The sequence below is a fragment of the Poeciliopsis prolifica genome, unplaced genomic scaffold (assembly GCF_027474105.1).
Source record: "Poeciliopsis prolifica strain line A6 unplaced genomic scaffold, Auburn_PproV2 SCAFFOLD015, whole genome shotgun sequence".
Lineage (NCBI taxonomy): Eukaryota > Metazoa > Chordata > Actinopteri > Cyprinodontiformes > Poeciliidae > Poeciliopsis > Poeciliopsis prolifica.
In genome coordinates, this window is record NW_026562390.1 from 5,230,773 (window position 1) to 5,253,833 (window position 23,061).

At 37.1% G+C, this 23,061-nt stretch overlaps 1 protein-coding gene across 1 annotated transcript; it reads right to left on the minus strand.

The window, feature by feature from the left end:
• Nucleotides 1-417: 417 nt before the first annotated feature.
• ulk1b (unc-51 like autophagy activating kinase 1) lies at nt 418-22,151 on the minus strand. Its single transcript, XM_055040608.1, has 27 exons — nt 21,521-22,151; nt 20,730-20,822; nt 20,069-20,110; nt 16,173-16,205; nt 15,440-15,476; nt 14,469-14,642; nt 13,452-13,525; nt 13,228-13,329; nt 11,379-11,437; nt 10,932-11,014; nt 10,662-10,712; nt 10,356-10,447; nt 10,046-10,211; nt 9,871-9,925; nt 9,641-9,727; nt 8,118-8,258; nt 7,833-7,978; nt 7,261-7,520; nt 6,970-7,175; nt 6,519-6,637; nt 6,023-6,142; nt 5,478-5,662; nt 5,084-5,268; nt 4,234-4,352; nt 3,976-4,133; nt 3,307-3,442; nt 418-3,166 (listed from the first exon to the last, which is right to left on the minus strand). Exons 1-27 carry the CDS (start codon nt 21,608-21,610, stop codon nt 3,111-3,113), a joined length of 3,069 nt encoding a protein of 1,022 aa, XP_054896583.1. The 5' UTR covers nt 21,611-22,151; the 3' UTR covers nt 418-3,110.
• Between the last annotated feature and the right edge of the window lie 910 nt (nt 22,152-23,061).

Genomic DNA, 23,061 nt, shown 5'->3' on the forward strand with positions numbered 1-23,061 from the left:
TCTCCTACAAAACCATTACTCGTAAGGGTGCATCTAAATTAATAGGAACATTAATAAATTAATTATTTCATTAATTTCAATTAAAAAGTGAAACTCAATAGGTTCACAAAACAGAGTGGTGTATTTTAAAAGCCTTTTCAACTTAGCTTGAGGATTATGTTATACAGCGAATGAAAACCAAAAATTAAGTTACCATTAAAATTTGAGTCGCATACATTCACAAAAACAACAACAACAACAACAACAAAAGCTTATTGAAAAGTATGTTTATGTACTGCTTAATAAATGTTCTCAACAGCCAGCCAAGGCTCCTTTTGCATGAATGGCATCAGCTTGTGGTATTGATGTTAAGACAAGGAAATAAACCAACTCTAATAGTATTTTTGTTCAACTGAAACAAGAATACAACATCCTGAAGAAATTTCCTTTCACTTTATTCATGACAATGCTCCCCAAACAGTAAAGATTACATTACCAGCAGGGGTACAGGAGATAGCAAGTCTATTATGGATATGAAAACAATAAAACTGCTTTTGCAACAGCAAGAGAGAGAATATGGAAGATCAAGCAAAAAGTTTAATAGTCTTTGGGAATGTTCGGGTGGCCCATCAACTTCCCAGAGTTGAATATACAATAACTTAATTCACGACATATAAAAGGCAACATCGAAATAGTGAAAGGGAAAAAACCTAAAATGGAAACATCCCGGTATGTTAGAAAATATGGAAAAGGAACAAACTGAAATAAAATCAACATGATGGTTATAATCAAAGGGCATTGCTTTCACTAATCAGAATAAAGATTGTATGGAAAAATAAAAAGTGACACATGCATCAGTTTTTTCTATCATCTGATTTCTTGAAGGACAGCACAGCAAGTGTAATGACAAAACGTCTGAGGAGGAATTAATTAATATTCGGAATGTATACTTGGAGACAAAGACATCATTTAGGACACAACATGAAAGGCAACAAAGTAAACACAGAAAATGTCTGTTCAGATAAATTATCTCTCCAGTTTGTCCTGCTGATTGCAAAGCTACAAAGGCGTCTCAGCACAGCCTCTTGAGCCAAAATCGCACGCAAACATTATTATATAAAATATGGACTCAATTTCTGCCTTGAGCAGCAGAAGGAATGACATCTTGAGTAAAATAAGGTAGTGGTGGGTTTCGATGTCAGTTACACCAGAGTAACGTGTTCTGCTTCTCACAAGAGCAGATCTATGCAGCAAGTTCTGAGCTTAACGTGTTCCTCTCATGTTAACGTGTTAACTATGAGGCTTACCAGTTCACACTTGCATGCACACAGCCCATAAAAAAAAAAAAAAAAAAAAAAAAACTAATGTAGGATTTAAACTTTCAAAAATCAAATTTAGAAGAGTAAAAAATGTTTTGGGGAACATGTGAAAAAGCCACAATTAAAATTAATCAAGCAAGTATAAAATGACATATAGCCTTAAAAAAACCCAAACCAAACAATAACTGTTAAAATAAAACACAAAACAAGAACTGCAACATTTTTTTCAGTGTGAATTTTTTTTCTTTCATCTTCTAGAAAACTAGCTTATACAACTTCCTTCTCAACACTCTTTAACATCAAAACATACACAATTTATGAAGGTAAATGCAAAAGCAACTAAAACTACACTCAAATGAATAAGCAGAAGTCTCTAAATGAGCATGGCTACACAAACTGCACACTTTTAGCATACTTCTCTATCTATACAGTACGTCAACAGTGCAAAAACATTCAGCCCTTAAGATCAGCTTAAATGTTGACTTCCCCCCTTCAACATTTGGCCTGATTTTAATGCTGCTTCTTTCCTGACACCCCTACATTCATATTTGACTAAACTCGCTGAACACCCACAAGATTGAGAGATAAAATGCAAAAAATCCCAGTGACAAAGTCTGGAAATTAATTGCAGGACATACCAGCAGTAAGTGTGAAAGCCTACGAGTGTCAGATGAACATAGGTGCAGCTCAAGAAATTTGAATGTTACTAAAAAGTCATTTCAGTAAACTTAATTTGGATAAAGTCATATTTTCAACACATTTGTACAATGTGATATTGTTCAAGCATTTATCTTTGTTAAGATAAACTTATTTAGTTAACTCATACAGATGGCGTGTGAGCAAAATAAGCAGATTTTTAAAGATAAAGTTAGCTGCTCACAGCATAGAAGGAAGAAATTGTCAGTCCATTTTTAATCACTGTGTTATTGGTTAGCAAGCAAAATCACCTGACCTAAACTAAACAGCGAACATGTGGACTAATGCCAAGAGGAAGATGAGATAACCAAGAGACAATGACGCACAACAGATAAAGACTCATACTGAATCTTGTAGTGTGAAAGGCAGGTTGTGACCTTATAATTTTAAGCACATAATGAATGAGCAAATTCTTATTCATTTATGTTTTTCTTTTGTTTTTATCAAAACAGATATTGAATCTACTTCAAAAGTCTTTCTAACATAATTTGCTTGTGGTTTTGTAATAGTGCTTCTATGTACTACTGCAGATTAAATTTCACTATGCTTTATAAATGTATACTTTCTGACAAAAAGTATTAAAGAATCAGAGAGGACACAGAACAAATGTTTGGGGAAATTAGAAATATAAGCCAAAAAAACACATTATGGGAATATTTAGACACAGGGAGTCCGTATCGGAACGTGTCACCCACTGTGCAGCTTCTACTGAATTAATCTTCTCTTCCCACTGCTTTTTAGAATGAATCCTAAAAAGCTGTTTTCTTATGCTAGATAAGCACAACATGAAGGAATGTGACTTCTTGGCAAAAACTGCTCCTTCTTATTAGACCAACAGTAACTAGGTGCAAATCTTTTTCTTGGCATTTCCATTTTCAGCAGCAGAGTCCTCCCTATGTCCATTACTGGTCCAACCTCCAGAGAAGAGATGTTTCTGTCACAGTCCAACCCTGAAAACTGAAAGATCTTCCATGTGCAAAACCCTCCAGTGTCTGAGTAAACTTTGTGGTTTTCTTGTGAAAACGAAAGCATTTCTATGTGAAACCGTGAAATGTGGGTGGAGATTTGGTTAGTTATGTGTCAGAGTGCAAATGGAGGGTTGCACGGCTTCACATGTCAAACACAGAGACCCGACTGCAGAGCTGTGAGGCGGCGTTCAATGCACTCCTTGCCTGCAGAAACAGGGTCAAAGAAAGACAGAGAAGATTTAGTGCAGCGCATACAGAAGCCTCCAGTTCTCTAAACTGAACAAGATTTCCCCCCCAAGAACAACAAATACTACAACTGTTGAGCAGCTGAAAGAGATTCTTACATTTGCTAACACTAAGGATGTCATCCTGTTCAGTGAGGAGCAGAGACAGGCCCTCCATTAGCAGAAGAGCTTTGTGGTAACGCAGGATCGATGCTTCCCCCTGGTGGAACATCTCATCCAGCGCAGTAGCCTGAACCTAGCATCACAACAGGAACATTAATAGACTATTTCATTAAATTAAAAATAGTAAAAAAACATTTATTATTATTATTATTATTTATTTATTTTTTTTTACAAATAAATGACTGAGGAATGTAGTGGGTTTTTGTTTTTGTTCCCCTAATTTATACTTGTAGAATTACTTTTGGCTGAAGGATTTTCACCAGTTTTGCACATTTAAAAACTGACATTTACCCCTTTTTTCATTTACAAAATAACTCAAAATTTGTCTGATCCAATAGAGAGAGTTTGTAAACACAAACTTTCACATCTTGCCTCACAGTTTTAATCAATTTTACTCTCAACTCTAATTAGCTTTCTCTTCGCTGCTGCACCACTACATTTCTCAGTAGTAATGGTGTGTGGTTACGTTGTGTTGCCATATACAGTATTTTACATGTCATGGCTTAATATGGGCTGCAATTGTTGGAGATTAGTTTGGCTTTCTGTCAAAGCTGTAAAATAAAGAGCCATGCGAAACATTTTTTCTCTGCTTTTCTTTTAGCCTACCATCTGCACTGTGTGGCTAAAGAGCAGACGCTCAGCTGTGATAGAGCTGATTTGGTCCATTAGACGATGCTTCCTGGAGAAGAAATGTTCCAGATGAGTGCTGAGAGAGCGGCAAGATGCCACGCTGGACTTGTACAGCTCATTCAGCCGCCTCACCACTGCAAATACAGAGATTGGAAGAAAAGAGGATTCTGCTTTTGGTGGTTCACAAAGGAAAAGAGATCTTATAGAATTTTTGTGACATGAAGAGCCTCCTACCTTGTTTGACAGTAGCAGAGGGGTAGAGTTTGCCCTGTTTAACTCGCTCCATGGCCGTATGTAAGGCAGTAGACAATAGTTCTGCGGTTTTAAGGTAGAGAACCAACTGTTCCGCGTGACTGAGGAGATAAACACAAAAACATGTCACTTGAGACTTAAGTAAAATCGTCAGAAAAAAAAAAAAAATGAAATTACTACTTTCTGGGCCTGAATTCTGAACTACAAGGATGTGTATCCACACAAGTTAGACACAAAACTTTCCCCTTTAGCTCAATCAACTAATTCCAGGCACCTACGGCTCAATTTCCTTTTTAGGTAATATAAAAAATAAACATTTATTGCTTAAAATTTCAATAATGATATGATTTTTCTGACTTTTTTTCTGACAATATACCCAAAACTGTACAAATATAAAATGGCAAAGAAGCAAAATATCAAGCAAATGCTTCTCAATGAAGTAATAAAATAAACTCACAGCCAGACTATAATAACTAAATATCTGACAACCATTTCAGACAAAAAGATGAAACATTATGTTTTTAAATGTTAAATCTTATCATTTAAAAAGACTGTTACACAGTTTTAAAGTGAAAAACACAATCAAAGCTTCATGCTAGACATCTACAGTACTTAATTGTTTCTAGATATGTAATTATAGAAAATATATAGTTGTTTTTTGTTTTCCAGACTGTCACTGTTCTTTTGTTACTATAACCACATCAGAGACATAAGCAAAAACAAACTAAGTAGCTGTTTCACACACACAGTTTATGTCTGGGGGTTTTGGGTGGTTTTATTTGTCTAAACAGAGCAAAACTGAATCATCAACAAACAGTGACATTGACCTTACCTCCACTCTCGGCTCAGTGAGCTTATCTGATCTGCCACCAGGCTCTGCTGCTGAAGGACAACGCGGTGAGAGCCGTCTCCCTGTCCCCCCGCTGTGACTGCCCCGCGAGTGCTTGCCACCTCCATCAGACAGAGGACAAACTCCAAAGTGAAACGCAGGCGCTGCACCGTGTCTGTGTGCTCTTGCTGAACTCCGACGAAAGCAGAAAAAGAGTAAAGGGCGGTAATTTAGAGACAATTTATGTCCTGTGACAACAGAGTGTGATGTTACAGAATCTACTTTGCTCGAAAGAAAAAAATTGATTCCTCATTTTATAGGTAAATGATTCCTAAAGTAAGCTCCAGTCCTAAAAATGTCTACAATCACACTAGTTTATGTGAAATTAGTTCTTCACCTCCATCAGCGTCTCCTCAGGCAGCTCAGGGGCCTCAAAGGTCACAGCGCCACCCATGTTAGCGGTGATGGGATCAGTGAAACTGTAGCGAGGGCTGGGCGGGGCCTCAAACCCTTCGGGAAAGTTGCCTGTATGAGGGTAGCGACTGGTCAACGAGCCTGGAGGACTGCCTGAACTGAAGGAGCCTGCGTGAGTCACCAAAAAGGAAGACATTTTCTTCAATTCATCTACTGTGAAATTACCAAAAATATATATTTTAAGCAATTATAATGTATAAGCCTTTTGAGGAAATTGCTGTTGATTACTAAACCATATATGAGTTTTAAACAGGATTGCTTGGTTTGGGTTTTCTACTCAGATATGTGAAATTAGATGTTAGCCTTAAGGACAAAGAATGTTTCATCTCTAGATATTTTTTTATTTGAATATTGTAATCTCAAAAAAGAAAGAACATTTCTCACTGTATAGTCTCATGTTGAAAAATGTTAACATAAAAAACACATTTTCTTCTGTGTTAACTTATTCAGACATTTTTATAGTGTTACCTGAACATTTCCTGTGTCTGGAGGTCTGAGGTGGGGTACTGCCGCTGGGGGGAGAGCCAACAGTAAAAACCACCTGTGCAGGGCTGCAAGAACCAGGTGCAAAGCCACTACCAGGAGGAGCTAATGAGCAGAAAAACATTGGCTTTATTGATTTTTGTTTTGTTCACATTAGAGAAAAAACAAATATACAAGAATCAATTAGGAAAAAAAAAAAACACAATGGAAGTGTTGATAAAACAGTTCCCTCAGGGTTTAACTTTCAGTTCTGAAAATTATAAAAACGTTCAAACTCATGGCTTCAAAATGGACAAAGAAACCTGATGATGTCTGGAACCATTTAATTCTAAGCTTGCTGAAAATTTAATTCTAAGCTTGCTGAAGCAAGCACATGAGAAACAGCCTGAATTAACCCTGAACTGTCATATGCTTAGCAAAAAGAAGAAAAAAATATTTGAAATCGACATCTTAATCCATCCTCTGTAAGAAACATGCACACCTGTTATGTCTATGGCTTTTTCTGAGGCCAGGTTCTCCATGCTGCCTCGTTCTCCTGCATGTCCTGCTCCAAACGCAGCCATTAGCAGCATGTCAGACAGACGGCCGGCACTCTGTGACCTGAAGCAAGCACATGAGAAACAGCTTTGCTTTCATAAATCTGTCCACTTCCCATCAATTCTCTTCATCTGTTTACTTTATGTTCGTCCATATCCATCTAGTCTGAAAAGGTTAAACACTACTCTGACCTTTTCCCATGAAGATTAAGAAAAAAAAAATCACTTCAACTGCAGTTTTGCAAATGATAATTAATTTCCAACTAAAACTAATAAGTTAGAAACAGTTAATTGATAACGATGGAGACACAGGGATCTTTACTTAAAGAAAAGGTTCCTGTGTCTAAACAACTCATTTGTGATTGAAAAGGTAAACAGTGAATGAATGAACCTGACCTTCCAAAGCTCCTGCCATCATCGTTCACTCTGTGGACGCAGTAGGCTGGGTGGGCGGACGGCGCCAGCGCTTGTTGCCCCAGGTCTCTGAGCTCTCCTGGGGCAGTCCTACTGGCAGGCGAACCAACAACCAAACCCTTCTGAGTCAGGAACGTCACAATGTTTGGAGAACTTGGCGGCTTTGGGAACTCAAAAGGAGGGATAGCCTGAGAACGCGGACAAGTAAGGAAACATTACATTTATTTTTTTTCCTGTGCATGTGGAGTAAATTCATGGAGATAGTCGTCTCACCCTGGACGGGGATCCCAGGATGGTCGGCAGAGGGTTACGCTGCATCAGCTCACTGAGTCTGGGGGAAGAGTGGAGCGGCCGGATGGTCATCAGCCCAGACGGAGGGACAGCGACAGGGTCTGAATGCTGCTTCTTGATTTTCTGTCTGCTGCTGCCAGTCGCGCAATCCAACAGACAGGGGGCACTGTGAAGCCGTGTGCCGAGCCCTGGTGCCTGTGGCTGCTGCTGAGAGGTCTGCCTCGACTCAACGTCCTGAGGGCCTGGAGAAAGAAAAGTAACTTTGACCCTCTAGTATTGTGCAATGTTTGGGATTGTTTCTATTTATGTAGGTTTAAAATTATATTAAAACAAAAAAGCAGAAAATAGGGGATGTTCAACCTACAGATTTATCAATTCAAATCATTTCTTATCTGCATGTCGGAATACAACAAAAGGTTAAAGGGAAACCCCAAGAGCAAACTGTTTTCAATCATTCATAAAAACCCTAATCATATTTAAAAGAGAAGTGTTTGAAATCTTCTCATGAAGTGGAAAAAAAAAAGGTTTATATAACATACAGCTTCCTTTAGTACCTTGAGGAGAAATCTGGATTGTTCTGGTCCCTCCCAGTGAAAGCCTACGGGAGGAGGGGACCGCTCCCTGCCATGGGGCCGAAGGTCCTGCTCTTGCATGGCTCACCAGACTTCCACTGCTGCCACGACACACCGCTGTCGACAACCTGGTGTGTCAACAAAAAAAGCAGTATATTACTTAAGTTTAGCTGAGAAACTCTAAAAAAAAAAATCTTCATCGTTAGTGTCAGAATTTCATATGTGCAATTGTTTGGTTGTGGGATGTGTGCTGGTTTGGATACAGACCGTGGAGAGCCATCCTGCTTGGTAGACTGAAGGTTCAGCTCCAGGCGATGGTAGTTCTGGACCTGAGAGGGGACTGGGATAGGCACTGAGTGAACATGGCTTCCACAGCTACCATAATTACTGACAGGGAACTCGGTGGGCCTGGAAACAGCAGACAGAAGGTGAGAACATGAGGAGGGGATGTTCAGAGCACAAACAGCAGACAGTTATGTTTTCATGAAAGCTTTTTGGGAAAGCCCAGCATCATCTTGAAGCTGTGGCATTCCGCTTATACATGGTCAAAACTTTCAGAGGCTGTTATTGGGTTTTAAACCAAAACTCTTGAAATCTCAATAAAAGGACGTCACCAGGCTAAAGCTAAGTAATTAGGCAGGGAATATTATCTTTCAGCTAAAGGCAAGTTAGTGGCCAGCTTCCTAGAGACGCAAATGGAAGATATCACCTCAGGTTGTGGAAAATGTTTTTTCTCTGTTTGAGAAGGAATGAATTACTGGCCTGTTGTTAACAAATCAAACAGCTGTGAAGATTTCTGAAGACAAGATTGGGCTGAAACAGTCCAATCTTAACACCTGAAGGATTAAGGTAAACTTTAATGAAACAAGTTTAACAACTTCAGTTTAGATGTGTGAAAGTAAATCACAATGTTGAACAGTTTAAGGATTTCAACATGGACTGTAAGGGTAAGCTTATGTCTTAGGACTTTCATCTGCTTTACCTTCAGAAAAATAAAACAATATTTGAGTTAACTTGAAAATTAGAAGTTTCGGTTTTTAAAGGAGGATAAAGACAGGATGTGGGTGGAAAAAAAAGAGAAAGTTGTGGGTTTTTTAAACTGCAGAGAGAAAAAAATGAAGTGATGTTTCAAGTCTTATTCACAGGCTTATTTTGGTAGTTTTAAAATCTGAAGTTTATTTGAATAATCAGCTTTGGAAAAAGAAAGTGAGATCAGATGCCAAAACTTCTGATGACAGGGATTTTTTAATCACTAGATTTATTTTCTGTTCATCACAACAAAGGATTTTTCAAACTCTGAAAAGAAAGAGTGGAAATTGATCCAGAAACTGATCTTCAAAAATCAGTTTCTGTATGAAAAAGTTGCCTTAAAAAAGTATCTGGTGAACTTTTCTTATGTCACTTTACAACTACTGATTCCAATGTATTTTGTTGGATTTTATGAGACAGACTAACACAAAGTAGTGCAGAACTGTAAATTGGAAGGAAAATAACAGGTGGTTTTGAATAGCTTTGACCAATAAAAACATGAAGAAATACCCTGGAAGCCTCTTCTTGGTTAAATTGCTTTAGCATGCCGTTTAGGCTATGTCTCAGCCAGTGTTGCAAAACATTCTTTGCAAAACAGCCGAAACTCGGTCAGAAAGGATGGTGAGCGTCTGTGAAAAGCAATTTTCAAGTCTTGCCAAAATTTGTAAATACAACTGAGGTCTGGATTTTGACTAGGTCATTCTAACACATTTTCAGTGTAAAGTTTCAATATCCTTTTGTGCTTAACTTAGTACTTTTACCTGACAGGACTTGGAGATCCACTGTAAGAAGGAGAGTGTGGTGGTGTTTTCGCTTGGTTACACAGACCAGTTGAAGCCAAAAGAGAGCTAAAAAAGTTCAAACAAAAAAAGACAGAAGAGAAAATCAGACTATAAAGAACTGTATTTTCTTAGATTTTTTAAAGAACTATAAATGTTCTGAGATGAAAAAACATTTATTTTCCATGATAAATCAAGTCAGTGCCTCTCACCCACTATTCATCAAACTGTCCTGCAGCACTTTACTCTCACAAGTCAGTTCACCTGCTGGAAAGTCAATCATATGAAAATAACACACAACAATGGAAAAAAGCTTTTCTAATAATCACAACAATGTATTTAATAACTTTTGCAGTTTCATCAGATGTTATTTATACATATCCTCACTTGTAAAATGAGCAGGCACCATGACAAAATCATCTGTATCGCAAGAGGAGGAGTTTTTGCTGCTGCCGCCTGCTCCAGACGAGTCCTTTAGGAGAAATCCTGCAGCTTCTTGCGTCGGGGAGGCCAGAACTTTGGCACGCAGATGCTGAGTTTCAGCTAAAGACTGCTGCAGAAGGAAGCAGACACAAAAGAACCAGAAGAAAAGTATGAACGTATAAATCACATACCGTTTAGGAATGGTTGAAAAAGCACAGACAATAACATGCAAATAAAAAGAAGCAGCGGAATAAGAGAAAAGGTGAGTACGAACCGGTGGTGAAGCAAGGTGAGAAGTGGAAGAGCTGCTACAAGAGCTGACTGATGCCGAACTGGGCAAACAGGTCATGGTCACTGTAGGGATGGCTACGATACAATGCAAAACGATTGTTGTTATAGTTTATGAGTCACATGAATAAAAGAAAAAGAAATCTACTTTGTTTGCGAGAAGCAATCAGAATCACTTTTCATCTAACATTTGGTCCAAAAGAAATGTGAACTTTTTCTCTTAGAATTCAAGAAAATATGCCAGATCAGACCCAACCACGCTTTATATAGAGTAATATTTACTTTTACTTACACTTTTTAATGGATGAGCTTGCATCCAAGAAAGGATGGGTAAAAAACTCATCTGCCAAGGAGAAGAAAATAAAAAATAAATACTGAACAGTGCTGAAAATACTGAGCAGAATTCAAATTAATAAACAGAACTAGTTTAGAGAGTTTACACTTGCTTCATCAAGTTTTGTGATTATTTTCATATATGTGGAAGAGTTTTATCTGACTCTTTTTATGACAGTATGACATGTGTCAGAAAGAGAAAGGGTTAAAAATGCTAACTGCCACTGACCAAAGTCCATACGATCCTTATGGTTGCGTTGCAGCAGACCAAGCAGCAGGTTCCTCAGATGGCTGGAAGTCTCTCTGGGGATGCTGCAAAAAACAAAACCTTAAAATCTAAAGAGGAATTTTTTTTGCTGTAAATGTTCTACCTTACATAATCATGTTCGTCAACAAAAAATCTCAAAAGCTATAACTTAAATTATTTCTAACATATCAACATGGCTGTCAGTATCAGCTTTTATGAGACACGGTAAACAGCTGGCATGGCTGACCTACTTGTTTTATAACATTTCAGTTTGCAATCCAAGACTAAATTCAAGCAAAAGTAAGGCAGCCAATGAAAAACAAATTTACTAGCAACAAACCAAGGAACTTCACATTTATTATTCCTCTTAACCACAAAACACTGTTGTGCTAACATTTCATTGCTCAGTTTAAAAACTGCAGTTCTTACTTGGGACTCAGATTCTTGTTTTTCTCATAGAACAGCCGGAGGTCCTGGGGACTGCTGGCCTAAAGGCGATGATGCAAAATATGCAAATATCAATGGCATGTTGACACATAGCTACTGTATCGCACAAGGGAAGTTTACGACTCATCCTTCCTTTGTGTTTCTTACAAATGAAAAAAACAAACATGTTTCACATTTACTTGCTGCTGGGCCAGTTTAGATGAAAGATAAATCACATGCACTTTAATACAAATTATATTCAGAATATGCATTTATAACATGTAATTAAATTGTAAATAAGTCTCAGTTATAATGTTTTCTCATTCCTTGTACATGATCAGTAACCAGTATTACTTTTGATTCGGTATATAAAGTGCTAGACCTAAATAAAAGTCACACACTAATATTTCATGGAATGCTTTAAGCTTTGACTGCTTTCACTGTAGCCCTGTTTACATATGCTTCAGCAATGTCACAAGATCGATTTCCGTCTAGTGTTTCATACTTTTTTTTTTTTAAGGTCTTGCATTGGTAATGGGAGAGTCCAACCACTGTGCAAAACAGTCTCCAGAACATCCCAAAGACATTCAATGGGGTTAAGGTCTGAACTCCATGTGTGAAAAATGATGTGTCATGCTCCCTGAACTCCTCTTTCACAAATTGAGACAGATTAATCCTGGCATTGCCATCTTGGAATATGGCCGTGCCATCAGGGAAGGAAAAATTCATTGATGGAATAACCTGGTCATACAGTGTTTTCAGCTGACCTCATTCTTTGGGTACATAATGTTGCAGAACCTAGGGGACACATGCATCACTTCATCTGCCTCTCTTCTCACCCTGATGCACTCATCACTCAGTCAGAGGGTAAATCTGGACTCATAAGACTACATGGCCTTGCTCCAGAGTCCAATCTTTATACTCCTCCGCATCTTTTTTCTCCAGATAGCCTCTCAAAATGTATTAATATTGCTACTCAGCTACTCAGTCCCAATCCCTTACGTTTCCTTCACATTGTGCATGTGGAAATGCTCTTGCTTTCACTATTGAAAATTGCCCTGAGTTCTATTGACTGTCATTTAGGATTTTTTATATGAGCACTTTTTTTTTTTTTGTCAAAGATGTTGCTTGCCTTCTATCCTTCCAGTTTTTAATGATACATTGGATAGTTCTCAACCCAATGTTAGTAGGTAGTAGCGATAGTCTTATACGTTTTCTCTGCTTGATGCCAATAATTTAACCCTTCATGAAAAGCTAAGATCAATCTTTTCCACAATCATGGGATGTGTCCCACATGTTTGTTTAAGAAATGAGAAGATACTCATTCTGTCAGCTGAGGGAAAATACTTGTTACCGGATGACAGAAGACATTTGTCCATGCAGTAATCATCCAGTAGGACACATATTACATATTATTAGTGTTACTTGTGCAGTGAAACTTGTAACCTTTAGTCCTGTCTTGTTTTAAGTATTTAATAGCAGAAATGCTGCTGGGATAATACATTTTTTGTTTCCAATTTTGTTGATGTGTTTTCAGATGCACAGAAAAATATATCAGCACAAATAATAATGAATCTATTATCTTATCTAGTAAATAATCTCTTATGGACTAGAAGGACTGGATAGTCAAGTTTGTATTTCCTTCTTCATAAGCTTAGAAGAATGATGCAAAAAGGCTTCCTCCACAGGGAGGGGCAATACTCCACACCTACTCTTGCAAGATCATATTTAAGCACTTTGAGAAGCTTTTGAGATTACAATCAATGCAGTAAGGGATGTAGAACACAGTCCATTGAACAAACATAATGATCTGTCATGACATTCTTCACTATCATATAAAGTGTGTTTTTACCTGAAAAGGAGCTTTACCAGTCAGACACTGAAATACGATGGTTCCTATACTCCACAAGTCAGCCTTGGCATCATAGTTCTGGGACATAATAACTTCAGGAGCCTGGTAAGGAAATAAAACATGAGATTTAACAATATGTAATTCTGCTCACATGATTACTTCTACGTGAGTGCAGTAAATACAGATGAGTCAAAAGAAGACTCATTCATTGATGTTGACATTACCATGTACATGGGAGAGCCACAAAGTGTAGCTGCCATCATGTTGTTCTGAAGGTATCTGGCAAAGCCAAAGTCCGCTACAAAGAGACGGGAAAAAGATGAGAGGAAGGACAAGAGAACATTTGACGCAAAAAAGATACAAAATATGCATATTGCTTCAAATTCAAAATGGAACTTCAAATTAAAACAGAATATTATTGAGAAAGTATAGAATGAACTTATTATAGGAGGTTTTCTAACTTCAAAGACTTGGAGCTTATCTTCAAAGATAGTCAGTCAAAAATATCAGATAAATTATGTACGTAACTAAAGAGACTAAAGACAATATCTTTCCCTACAGAAAGTTGTGAAAAATTCTTCCTTTACAACAAGGAAGTGTGTGTAATCCATATTAAGAAGAGAAAAAATAAACCAAAATATGGACACAATAAATAAAATAATTTTAAGCTGGACTGGACCTCAATATTAAAATAATAAATCTAAAAAGTCAAGCATGTTTTTTCTCCATTCTTACTTTCTAATAAATGTATTCCCTGTTATACGGCACTCCATTAAATGTATTTGGTTCAACCCCAACTTGTTTTTATTCTCGCATGCCACCAAGTTTGTTGTGAAAACAAATATCTCGGTTAAATAGAAACACAGATAAAAGATTGTTAGAAACTAGAAAAGGCTGTAATCATTTTTAAAGTACACATCTAGCAGGGACAAAGAAAATAACCTTGATAATAATGTATGTCGTACTTTGACACAGATAGGAGAACAAGAAAGAGGAAAGTCTTAACATTTCCAGTAAACCACATTTAGACAGAAATTTCTGACATTTTTCCATCAGTTAAAAACTGTTTTAATAGTAAAGAGGCTTTCACAATAGTGATAGATCTTGTCACAGACCTCTTTCCCTCTGTCTTGGTTATTTATTTATCAGGTGTTAATGTAATTCATTTTTAGGATGTGCTCTAAACAGCTGAATCGAAAACAGAGAGCCAACAATGAGGTAACTCATCATAACAAACCTACCGATCTTGATGCAGGTGTTGTTGGAGTGAGACTTTCGGCCCGGTGTGTAGGAGAGCAGAATGTTCTGGGGTTTGAGGTCCCGATGAATTATTCCTTTGGTCTGCAGGACTTTCATGGCCCCTGCAATTTGTTGCAGGAAAACCCGAATAGTGTCCTCGCTCAGTGTGCCTTTGGCTGCAGAGACCAAACGGAAAACAAAAAGTGTTTGCTGATGTCAATAATTGCTTTCTGTTTTCCCATAAGAAGCTACCAATCTCTAATGTCAGACAGTTTCACTATAACGCATTATGTAAAACAGATCCCTGCTTCTAAGAAGTAAAGAGTGATGAAAATCTTGAAGCTAAGAAAAAACAGAGAGAAAGAGAAAGAAAGAGAGAGAGAGACAGGGTACTGAATCGTTAAATTATTCTCCCTGTAAAACTTAAGCTGTCACTGAAACAGAGCAGAATTTTAGTATTTTAAGGAACTGTTACACCTAAAAGAAAAAAAACCTCCTAATGTGAAATCTGCTTTCTTCAGCTAAGACCATTAAGAGAGCTTCTCCCAGCTCGTGTAACAAGCAGGGACTTAGGCATGCATTAGGTTGCATTAACTTTCAGCCAAGTAATAAACTTCTCCTTCAATCAACAATATTTCAAATGAATTATGTTTCACACATTTTCTTGAAAATATTATTGTTTTTTTTATGTTTTTTTCTATATTTTTTATATCCGATAGCTACAATATCAGGAAAAAACACAAAATGATTGATGGATTGATATTTTCCCATATTCTATACTTGTTTCAAGTATAGAAACAATCTAATCTAATTCCATATACTTCCCCTGGCAGCAGAGAAACAAACATAGTATTTTATTGATGTGACCTATTTATCTTTCATGAAAGATGCAGTGATTTCCACTAAGAAAACACTTATTTGCTTTGAAATACATTGGCTGCTAATCGAACAGTAGATCAGTTTTTATACTTACAGTGTAAGTAGTCAGCGAGATCTCCGCCATTGCAATACTGAGATCAAAAAGAAAAAAAAGGATTGTTGAAAGATATCTTAAAACAATGACTTCCTCAAGATTTCAGAGAGGCTAATGGAGTGGAGACAATAGAAAGGATTCTCCATGAATGTGATCACACATTCACACCTAGTATTAAAATAAATTTAATGAAGTGTGGCAAGTGAGGTTGTAATTATACTTTTATTCACTAAGATAGAAAAATAGGAATTGAGTACTTAAAGTAATCCGCAGTGAGAATATAAAAAGCTCCCATAATTAATTTTTAACTGGACTAGAACAGGTGGAGCACCAGAAAGTATACAAATGACTAAACTGAGCGATGACGGATTCAAAGAAACATTCGAGTTTCTTTGAGAAGGTTCTGTTGGAAAAGATGCCACAAATGATAGCTAAGAAAATAAATATCCAAAACATATAATAAATAATAATAATAATAATAATAATGGCATCTAAAACCATGATGAGCTAAACATTTTTGCCATTTATGGTGATCATAAATCTGCATCTTGTCACTGTTTATAAAGTTAAGTTGCATGAGACTACAGCAAAAGCAACAAATAATTTTTGGACTGGAAACCATTAAATCCCTCACTCCATGCCTGAGGGGTTAACTAATTTTAGCTCCTCCCCTCAGATTATTGAGACAACACAGTTCTAAGCAAACAAAGCAAAATGTTGTAGCTAAGCTTACCTCCATTACCAGGTACACTGAGCTGGCAGTTTCCTAAAGAGGGAACAGATAAGAGCAGTACACAAACACATTTCAGTCAAACAGTAACGAAAAACAGCTTGCAAGAGAACAAACTGAACCAATATCTACAGAGTATCATATATAGCTTATCATAACCATAAAATATTTGCTAATTTAATCTTTGGTAGAAGATGCATGAACTTTTCTCACAATTTGATAAAACAATAAGTTATGCAAAACAGTGTGAATATAATAAGTATGTTGGCTTTGGACCAATTTAACCCTAGTTTATCTAGACCTGGTTAAGTATTTTGATCATAGTAGATAATTAATCATCATCATATGTATTCAAATTTAATTTTAAGCAATTTTTTTTTTTTTAGCATATTGGTATTTTTCCATTTGAGTTTAACAATTACACCTGTGTCTTTTACACAAAATGCTCTGATGGGCAGTCAAAAGTTATAAGGGACTTCCCAATTTTAATCAGTAAATTATATAATAAAAATCAGTTAATTATTTGGAAATCCAATTTGGCATATAACAAATTGGATTTGTTATATCCAATAACAAATCCAATTTGTTATTGCACATAAGTTAAACATTATGTGACATAATGTTTAACTTGTAAACATTATGGCACATACACAAATGTTGAATATTTGGTTTTCCATTTACAATTAAGATAAATAAAGCCAACAGAAAAGGGGTTTGGTCAAGCTAGATAGTTAATCTAACATGGAACATCCTTTTTTTTTTTAACTAAACATAATATCTCTCTCTTGACTAACAAATCTGATTGGTCACTGTTCAATTAATTTGAGCAGCAAAGACTTGACAAAAAATTGCACTTGTATACCAATGGACTCATGCAATGGGTGTTTTTGTTCAGGATTTCTTTCTGAAACCTTCACAGTCAGAGAAAAATTGATTTGATATTTGTTTTACTAAGCTACCAAATTTGATCTACATTTGAAATAAAAATTTGGTCCAAAGAAAAGGGAAAACTGATCAACATTTCATTGTTTTAGTTGATATCAGTCATATCAAAAGCGACAACAGGAAAAAAAACAAACAAACCAAAAAAATAAAACACTTGAAATGGAGACTTCAATGTTAACATCAACAAGTTCAATTAACTTGTTTATATGAAAAACAAAGAAATATATGATTATTGTTGTTCAGAGAAATTGAGAGCTCCAAAAATGTTCTTGATTTTTCTTTAGTCTGTCACAATCTTTTCGAAACAGTTTAGAGGAAAACATAAACAAACAAAAAACATACTTCAGCTAACTTCAAAATACCCTCTTATCACATAGCAACAGATGACAGCCGTCTCTCACTCTGACCCCTATTCAGTATCTGTTTGAATGCAGCGGTCAAAGGCCAGGCTGTTTTCTGTAGTTTAGCTGAGTAAGGGCTTCTAACGCTGGCTGCTTGTGGCTTCACTGAGAAAAAGGACAGCAAACAGATTCTGGCAGAGAGCAAGCAGAGAGCCAGAGGTCACAGGCTTTCTCAAAGAACTTAGACAGAACATCTCTGGTGGATAAAACGTTTGCCCTTGTTGCTAACGGTTTCACAAAAAGGGGAGATAACATTCAGCATAATGTCAAACAATTTTGTCACTGCAGAGTTTTCAATGAATATTTTCTTGTCTAGAGAAAAGTCCCATAACAGGACCAAATTGCAATCAAACTAATACAAATATCAGTTTAACTACATCCACTTCATTTACTAGTGTTTTCTCATTGTGGAGACCATTTTACTCCTTGCAATTCTGACTATTACAGTTTAACACCGAAAATCAAACAAACTTAAAATTAGCTCGTTGATTTAGTTGGGCTATCTGCTGAGGTAATTAGTCTTCAGTTAGTTTCTTAAAAGATTCAGTGCCAATAGTTTGTCCACCGTAATTTTCAAACTTCATTACCCTAAAAAGAGTGGTTGTGGCACTTCTTTCGACCTAATCCATACATCCAAGTTCCCTTTACCGCCCGCCCAACCGTGAAACCTGTGTGACATTACTTCTACCATCTTTACCAGCCAACTTGGATTTGCAAGGCACTTTATCTACTAGGAACCACAAGAACACAAAACAACATTATATTCAGATAAGAAATTATTTTGCATCTTGTCCTTTGGGTAAACAGTGTAAAAATCCGCTCAATATTGCCCTGTAAGACATCCAAGTAGAGCACTGTAATTCAACTGACCTAGAAATTGTTTAAAAAGGAACCATGAGATCCAACCAGCTTGAGGTCAAAGATGTGGAGATGTATGTCAAAGCCTTAAACTTCCAGTTGTTAATGTTTTTATGCAACAGTAAAAAAAAAAAAAAAAACTCAATCTTTTTTTTTTGCAACCAAAGGAAACAGGACGTATTTTGTAGGAATTACATTTAAAATTATTTAAGATTTTGAGCTGGCTTTCATCTTTCTTTGCAGGACAGTCTAAAAAGCAGATTTAATATGAAAGCCAGAATTTTGCTGGAGTGCAGTTCTTTGTTTGGTGTCATTTTCTTTGTGACCTTCTGAGGTGTGGATCAATGGACAGATTAATCCCCAGCTAAGAATGTCAACAGAAACCTGTAATCTTAGAGGCCTGGCTTGGACTGTCCTAGACTGTCCTATGAAGAAACAAAGCTCCTGTCGCTCTCAGCCACACGCTGTCAGTGAGGAGTGCAGTTCAATTGAGCTTGGCAAAATGGTGACAACTTTTTTAAAGAGTTTTATTTTACCAAGCTACTGATGATGACCTAACAAAGCAGTCGAATACTTCACAACACCACCAGGCTACGGTTTTCTCAACAGTACTGTAGCTTGGTTCATTTGAACCAGTCATGCAAAGCCAGCAGTGTCTGTAGAAAAATAGAGTTTAGAGAACAAAGGTATTCTCAGAGGTGGAATCAGAAATCACGTGCACAACATGGTACACTTTTGAATTATTTGCAAATTAAGTATTTAAAAAATGAAACTCTGAAACATTTGAACTCATTCAAGAGATTAAAAATAAAAAAAAATAGCAATGCTTTATCGCAAAGTAAAATGAGTCTTCCATCACACAGTGAACTGTTGTCTTATTAACATAGCTTAGGCTAGCATGATGTAAAGAAGCATTGTGTTTTTCTCCCAGCTGGTAGGGTGTTAATTAAGGTCTAAAAAACAAAAGGAACACCTGCTGAGATCACATAACATTTTGTGAGGAGACGTGAAGGATGTGATATAACAGCGATCCAGGAGGTGTTGCAACAGGCCGCTTCAGATTGGTAACTAGGCTACAGGCAACAGCATTAATGTCACTTAGGACTCAGGTTTGTCCCCCAACAACTCAACAGCTGCCCAGACAGCAAGTTAACAGATCAATTTGTATAGCTGCCCGATGTCTGGATGTAAATACTGCAGAGAATGCCAAAACGTATGATTCATGGGTAAAATTTGCACTACAGATCCCAGAAAACTTCTTAACAATGAAGACTGACAGGAACGGGTTATATGACTGTGTGCAAAATGTAAACACAGGAAGTGATGACGGTGCTCAAAGGAACATAAAGTCAGGGTGTAAACTGACTTTGTGACAGTTTACACCCTGATTAAGATCTGTTTTCTTCTGAAGAGTGAGAATGAGGGTCAGTCAGAATATAGCCAACACTTTTTGCAGCAAAGAAATGAAGAAAATTCTCTTTTGCAGAGTAAAAATAAAAGGAAACATATTCAGTAAAAGAGAGAAAGGGGGAAGGCAAATATTGAACAAATATGCAAGCATATCTTCATTTTCCAATTATAGACCAAGGGAAATGCTACATAAACGAATGTGATGTATTGGTATTTCTAATAAAACAGAAACACCAAATTTCTATTTAGCACACTGCAGCCCTAAATAAATACATATATACATACCTGAAAGTCCAGTAATGCAACAATGTTCTCATGTTTCAGTTCCTGTAGAAATGTCAGAAAATAAACATTGACTTTAGGTTGTAGCCTTGACTTTTCACAGAAACAGAGTGCCATAAAGTATGACATTTTGCAACAACCAAGTTTTAAGTATTTTATTTGCATTTTATGTAACAGATCAAACACATAAATTGGGTATAACTGTAAAAATGGAAATAGATAGATGAATTTATTTGCTCTCTATCAGCTTTGCACATGCCAGACATTGTTCTTTCCAAAATAGCTTACCCACTTGAGATGAGACAGTGTCTGTGATCGAGCCTTCCCACAGAGTCCTTGAATTTTGGTGTGGACATTGACTGGACTATTCTAATACACAGACTATGCTTTAATCTACATGTTCCACTGTAGCCCTGGCAAAACATGTATACTCATTCTCCAAGAAGGTTTTCCTCCATGTTTGCTCTGTATTTAGAACTATGAGCAGTTTCCCCATCAATGCCGAAGAAAATAATCCCCACAGAATAATGATACCACCACCATGTTGCAAAATGTGGAAATATGCTGATAATTTATTGCAAAAAAATATGGATTGTTGATCAATTAGGTATTGCTAAGTTTCCACATGTATTTTCTTGGAACAATCCCAATAACTCTGGCTCACCTTCAGTATTTTGATCTCCTTCCCCAGCAGCGTCTGAGATTTGGCCAAGTTCTTCTTGTTTATGCATTTTACTGCCACCTCCCAGTCAAGTTTCTAGAAGGAAACACATTTCACAGAAATCACCTTCCGGGTGAAGGGCACAAACGGTGAAAAGTTTTCCACTCTTCTCAAAAAATAATGTAGATTTTCATCCAATATATGTTGCAAACTAAATTTGCCAACATTATGCATTTAAGTTACAATTTGATATTTAAAACTAAAACATAGGAATATGACGTCTAACATGCATTTTTTGTTTTAGTTACATTGTGTTATTATTTAGCCACCTTCAAGTTTATTCGACTTGACACATTGTTTGTATTATAATAATAATTGACACGCATTTGTGTTACGTGTTTCAACATGTCTATCACTGGCCTTAGTATATACAGCTTTCATAGGAAACAATACGAGTCTACTGGCCTATATTTCAATTTGCAAAGCCGACGAGCAACATCTGCACATTTCTATGCCGACAAAAACAGAAAAAGCCACAAAGCAATCATATGTGCCTTCTTTAAACATTTTTGCAAGAATTGCGAAGATTATTTAAGCGTTTTATGTGATAGCTTTGTGGTTTTCAGGGAATATCCTGTCTTTTAGACCAGGCCCCTTAAGGCCGTACAGTAATAACAAACGTCCTAAATGACCAGAAAATGAGGATAATTCCTCAACGATGCATCAAAAGCATTTGGAAATCCTATATTAGTCATTAATAATTGTTACATTGTAAGTGTAAAAGAACAAATCACCTCCTGATGTCTGCCTTTGAAAACAACAGCAAATGCGCCATGTCCTATCAGGTCCTTCCGACTGAACTCAAATTTCCCCACCGTCTCCATATCGAAAGTCCGAATTTCTCCAACTAAGACCTGGACCAATAGCCAGGGAGCCTCAGGTCGCCCTCCGCGTTGGACAGTCTTTTCTCCCGAGTCAAGTGGGGGCTGCTGCAGGAACGTTCACCCCCTCTTTCGCTTGCCATCGACTGGCTTCCCAACAGCAAATTGTCCTCTTCTCTCATGTTCGCACGGTTCCCTGTAGGGAGTTTTAACTCCTAGCAGAGCTGCACGTTTATTTCCATCACGGGCAAAGCGACTAACACGAAGTTAGCTAACTTGACAAACTGGAAGCCGACGGCTGTAGCCCCTTTAGAGCTGTGCCACCTTAAGAAGCAGCTTGCTGCGTTTTGTTTATATACAGGAGGTCCAGACTTCTGTCGCCTGAGATTTCCACCCGGCGAAAAGACGTCAAACTGAGCTGAAAACAAGTTGACAGCATTTAATGTCCAGTGAGTGCGATGAAAAAAAAAGTCCTCGCAATGCCTTGCACAATAGCAGCTGACTTCGCTGAAAGTCACAGCATCGACGCTCACAACAAAGCAGACTCTGCTTTCGGTGGCAAATGCGCATGCGCATCTCAATTACAGCTGTAGGTTTGACGTCACTTGGTTTTCCTTCGAAGCAGCCATAAAGCGAAAACGACAGGTCGAAGTGTACGATAAAATCCACTTAGGGAAATTGTTATTACAACACAGATGTTTCCGATAAAATACTTGAAGTCAAAACACGCGAGATTTCTGGAATATATAAAAAGGCAAACAACTCAGAAATAAGGATACATTATTACAATGCCATCAAAACATTGATTTCGTTTCTGTAACTAATAAGCTCGTTATGCACATTGCTGTCCTTCATTTCTGTTCATTTTGATGATTTTGACTTTCAGTTAATAAAAATATGAAAATTAAACCAAGATATCAGGATGAAAACTATATCCCTACACAACTTTGGTAGGTACACTTTCCTGATGAATGAAGGTTCTGCATTCACCATTTTGAATATTGAAACGTCTTGTTGGCTCATGATGACCATCTTTAGATGTGAAAGAAAAAAAAGGCAGAAGCAAGTCTGAGACTGTCTTTCCAACTGCGAAGTACAATGGCGGCCTTATGTTGTGAGGGAGTTTTGTGCAGGAGGAACTGGTGCACTTAGCAAAACAGATTACATCAAATGGAAAGTACTTCATCTGCAAATTCTTAAATAACATCTCAAGACTTAAAATAGAGCTTCTGTCTGAATAGGCAATCACTCTGAGCAAATGACTCTGTGACGTTGAGTCATTGACAAGCAACCACTGCTTAGAGTATACTTATTTGGGAAAATATGGACATTGAAGAGAAACTAATAATTATACACTCAACCAATAGTTGAGGCTGCTGTTATTTGGTTGTTGAAAGATTTTGGAAAAATGCACAGAAGAAAGAAAACCTAACCCAGAACATGCTGGGTGAAAA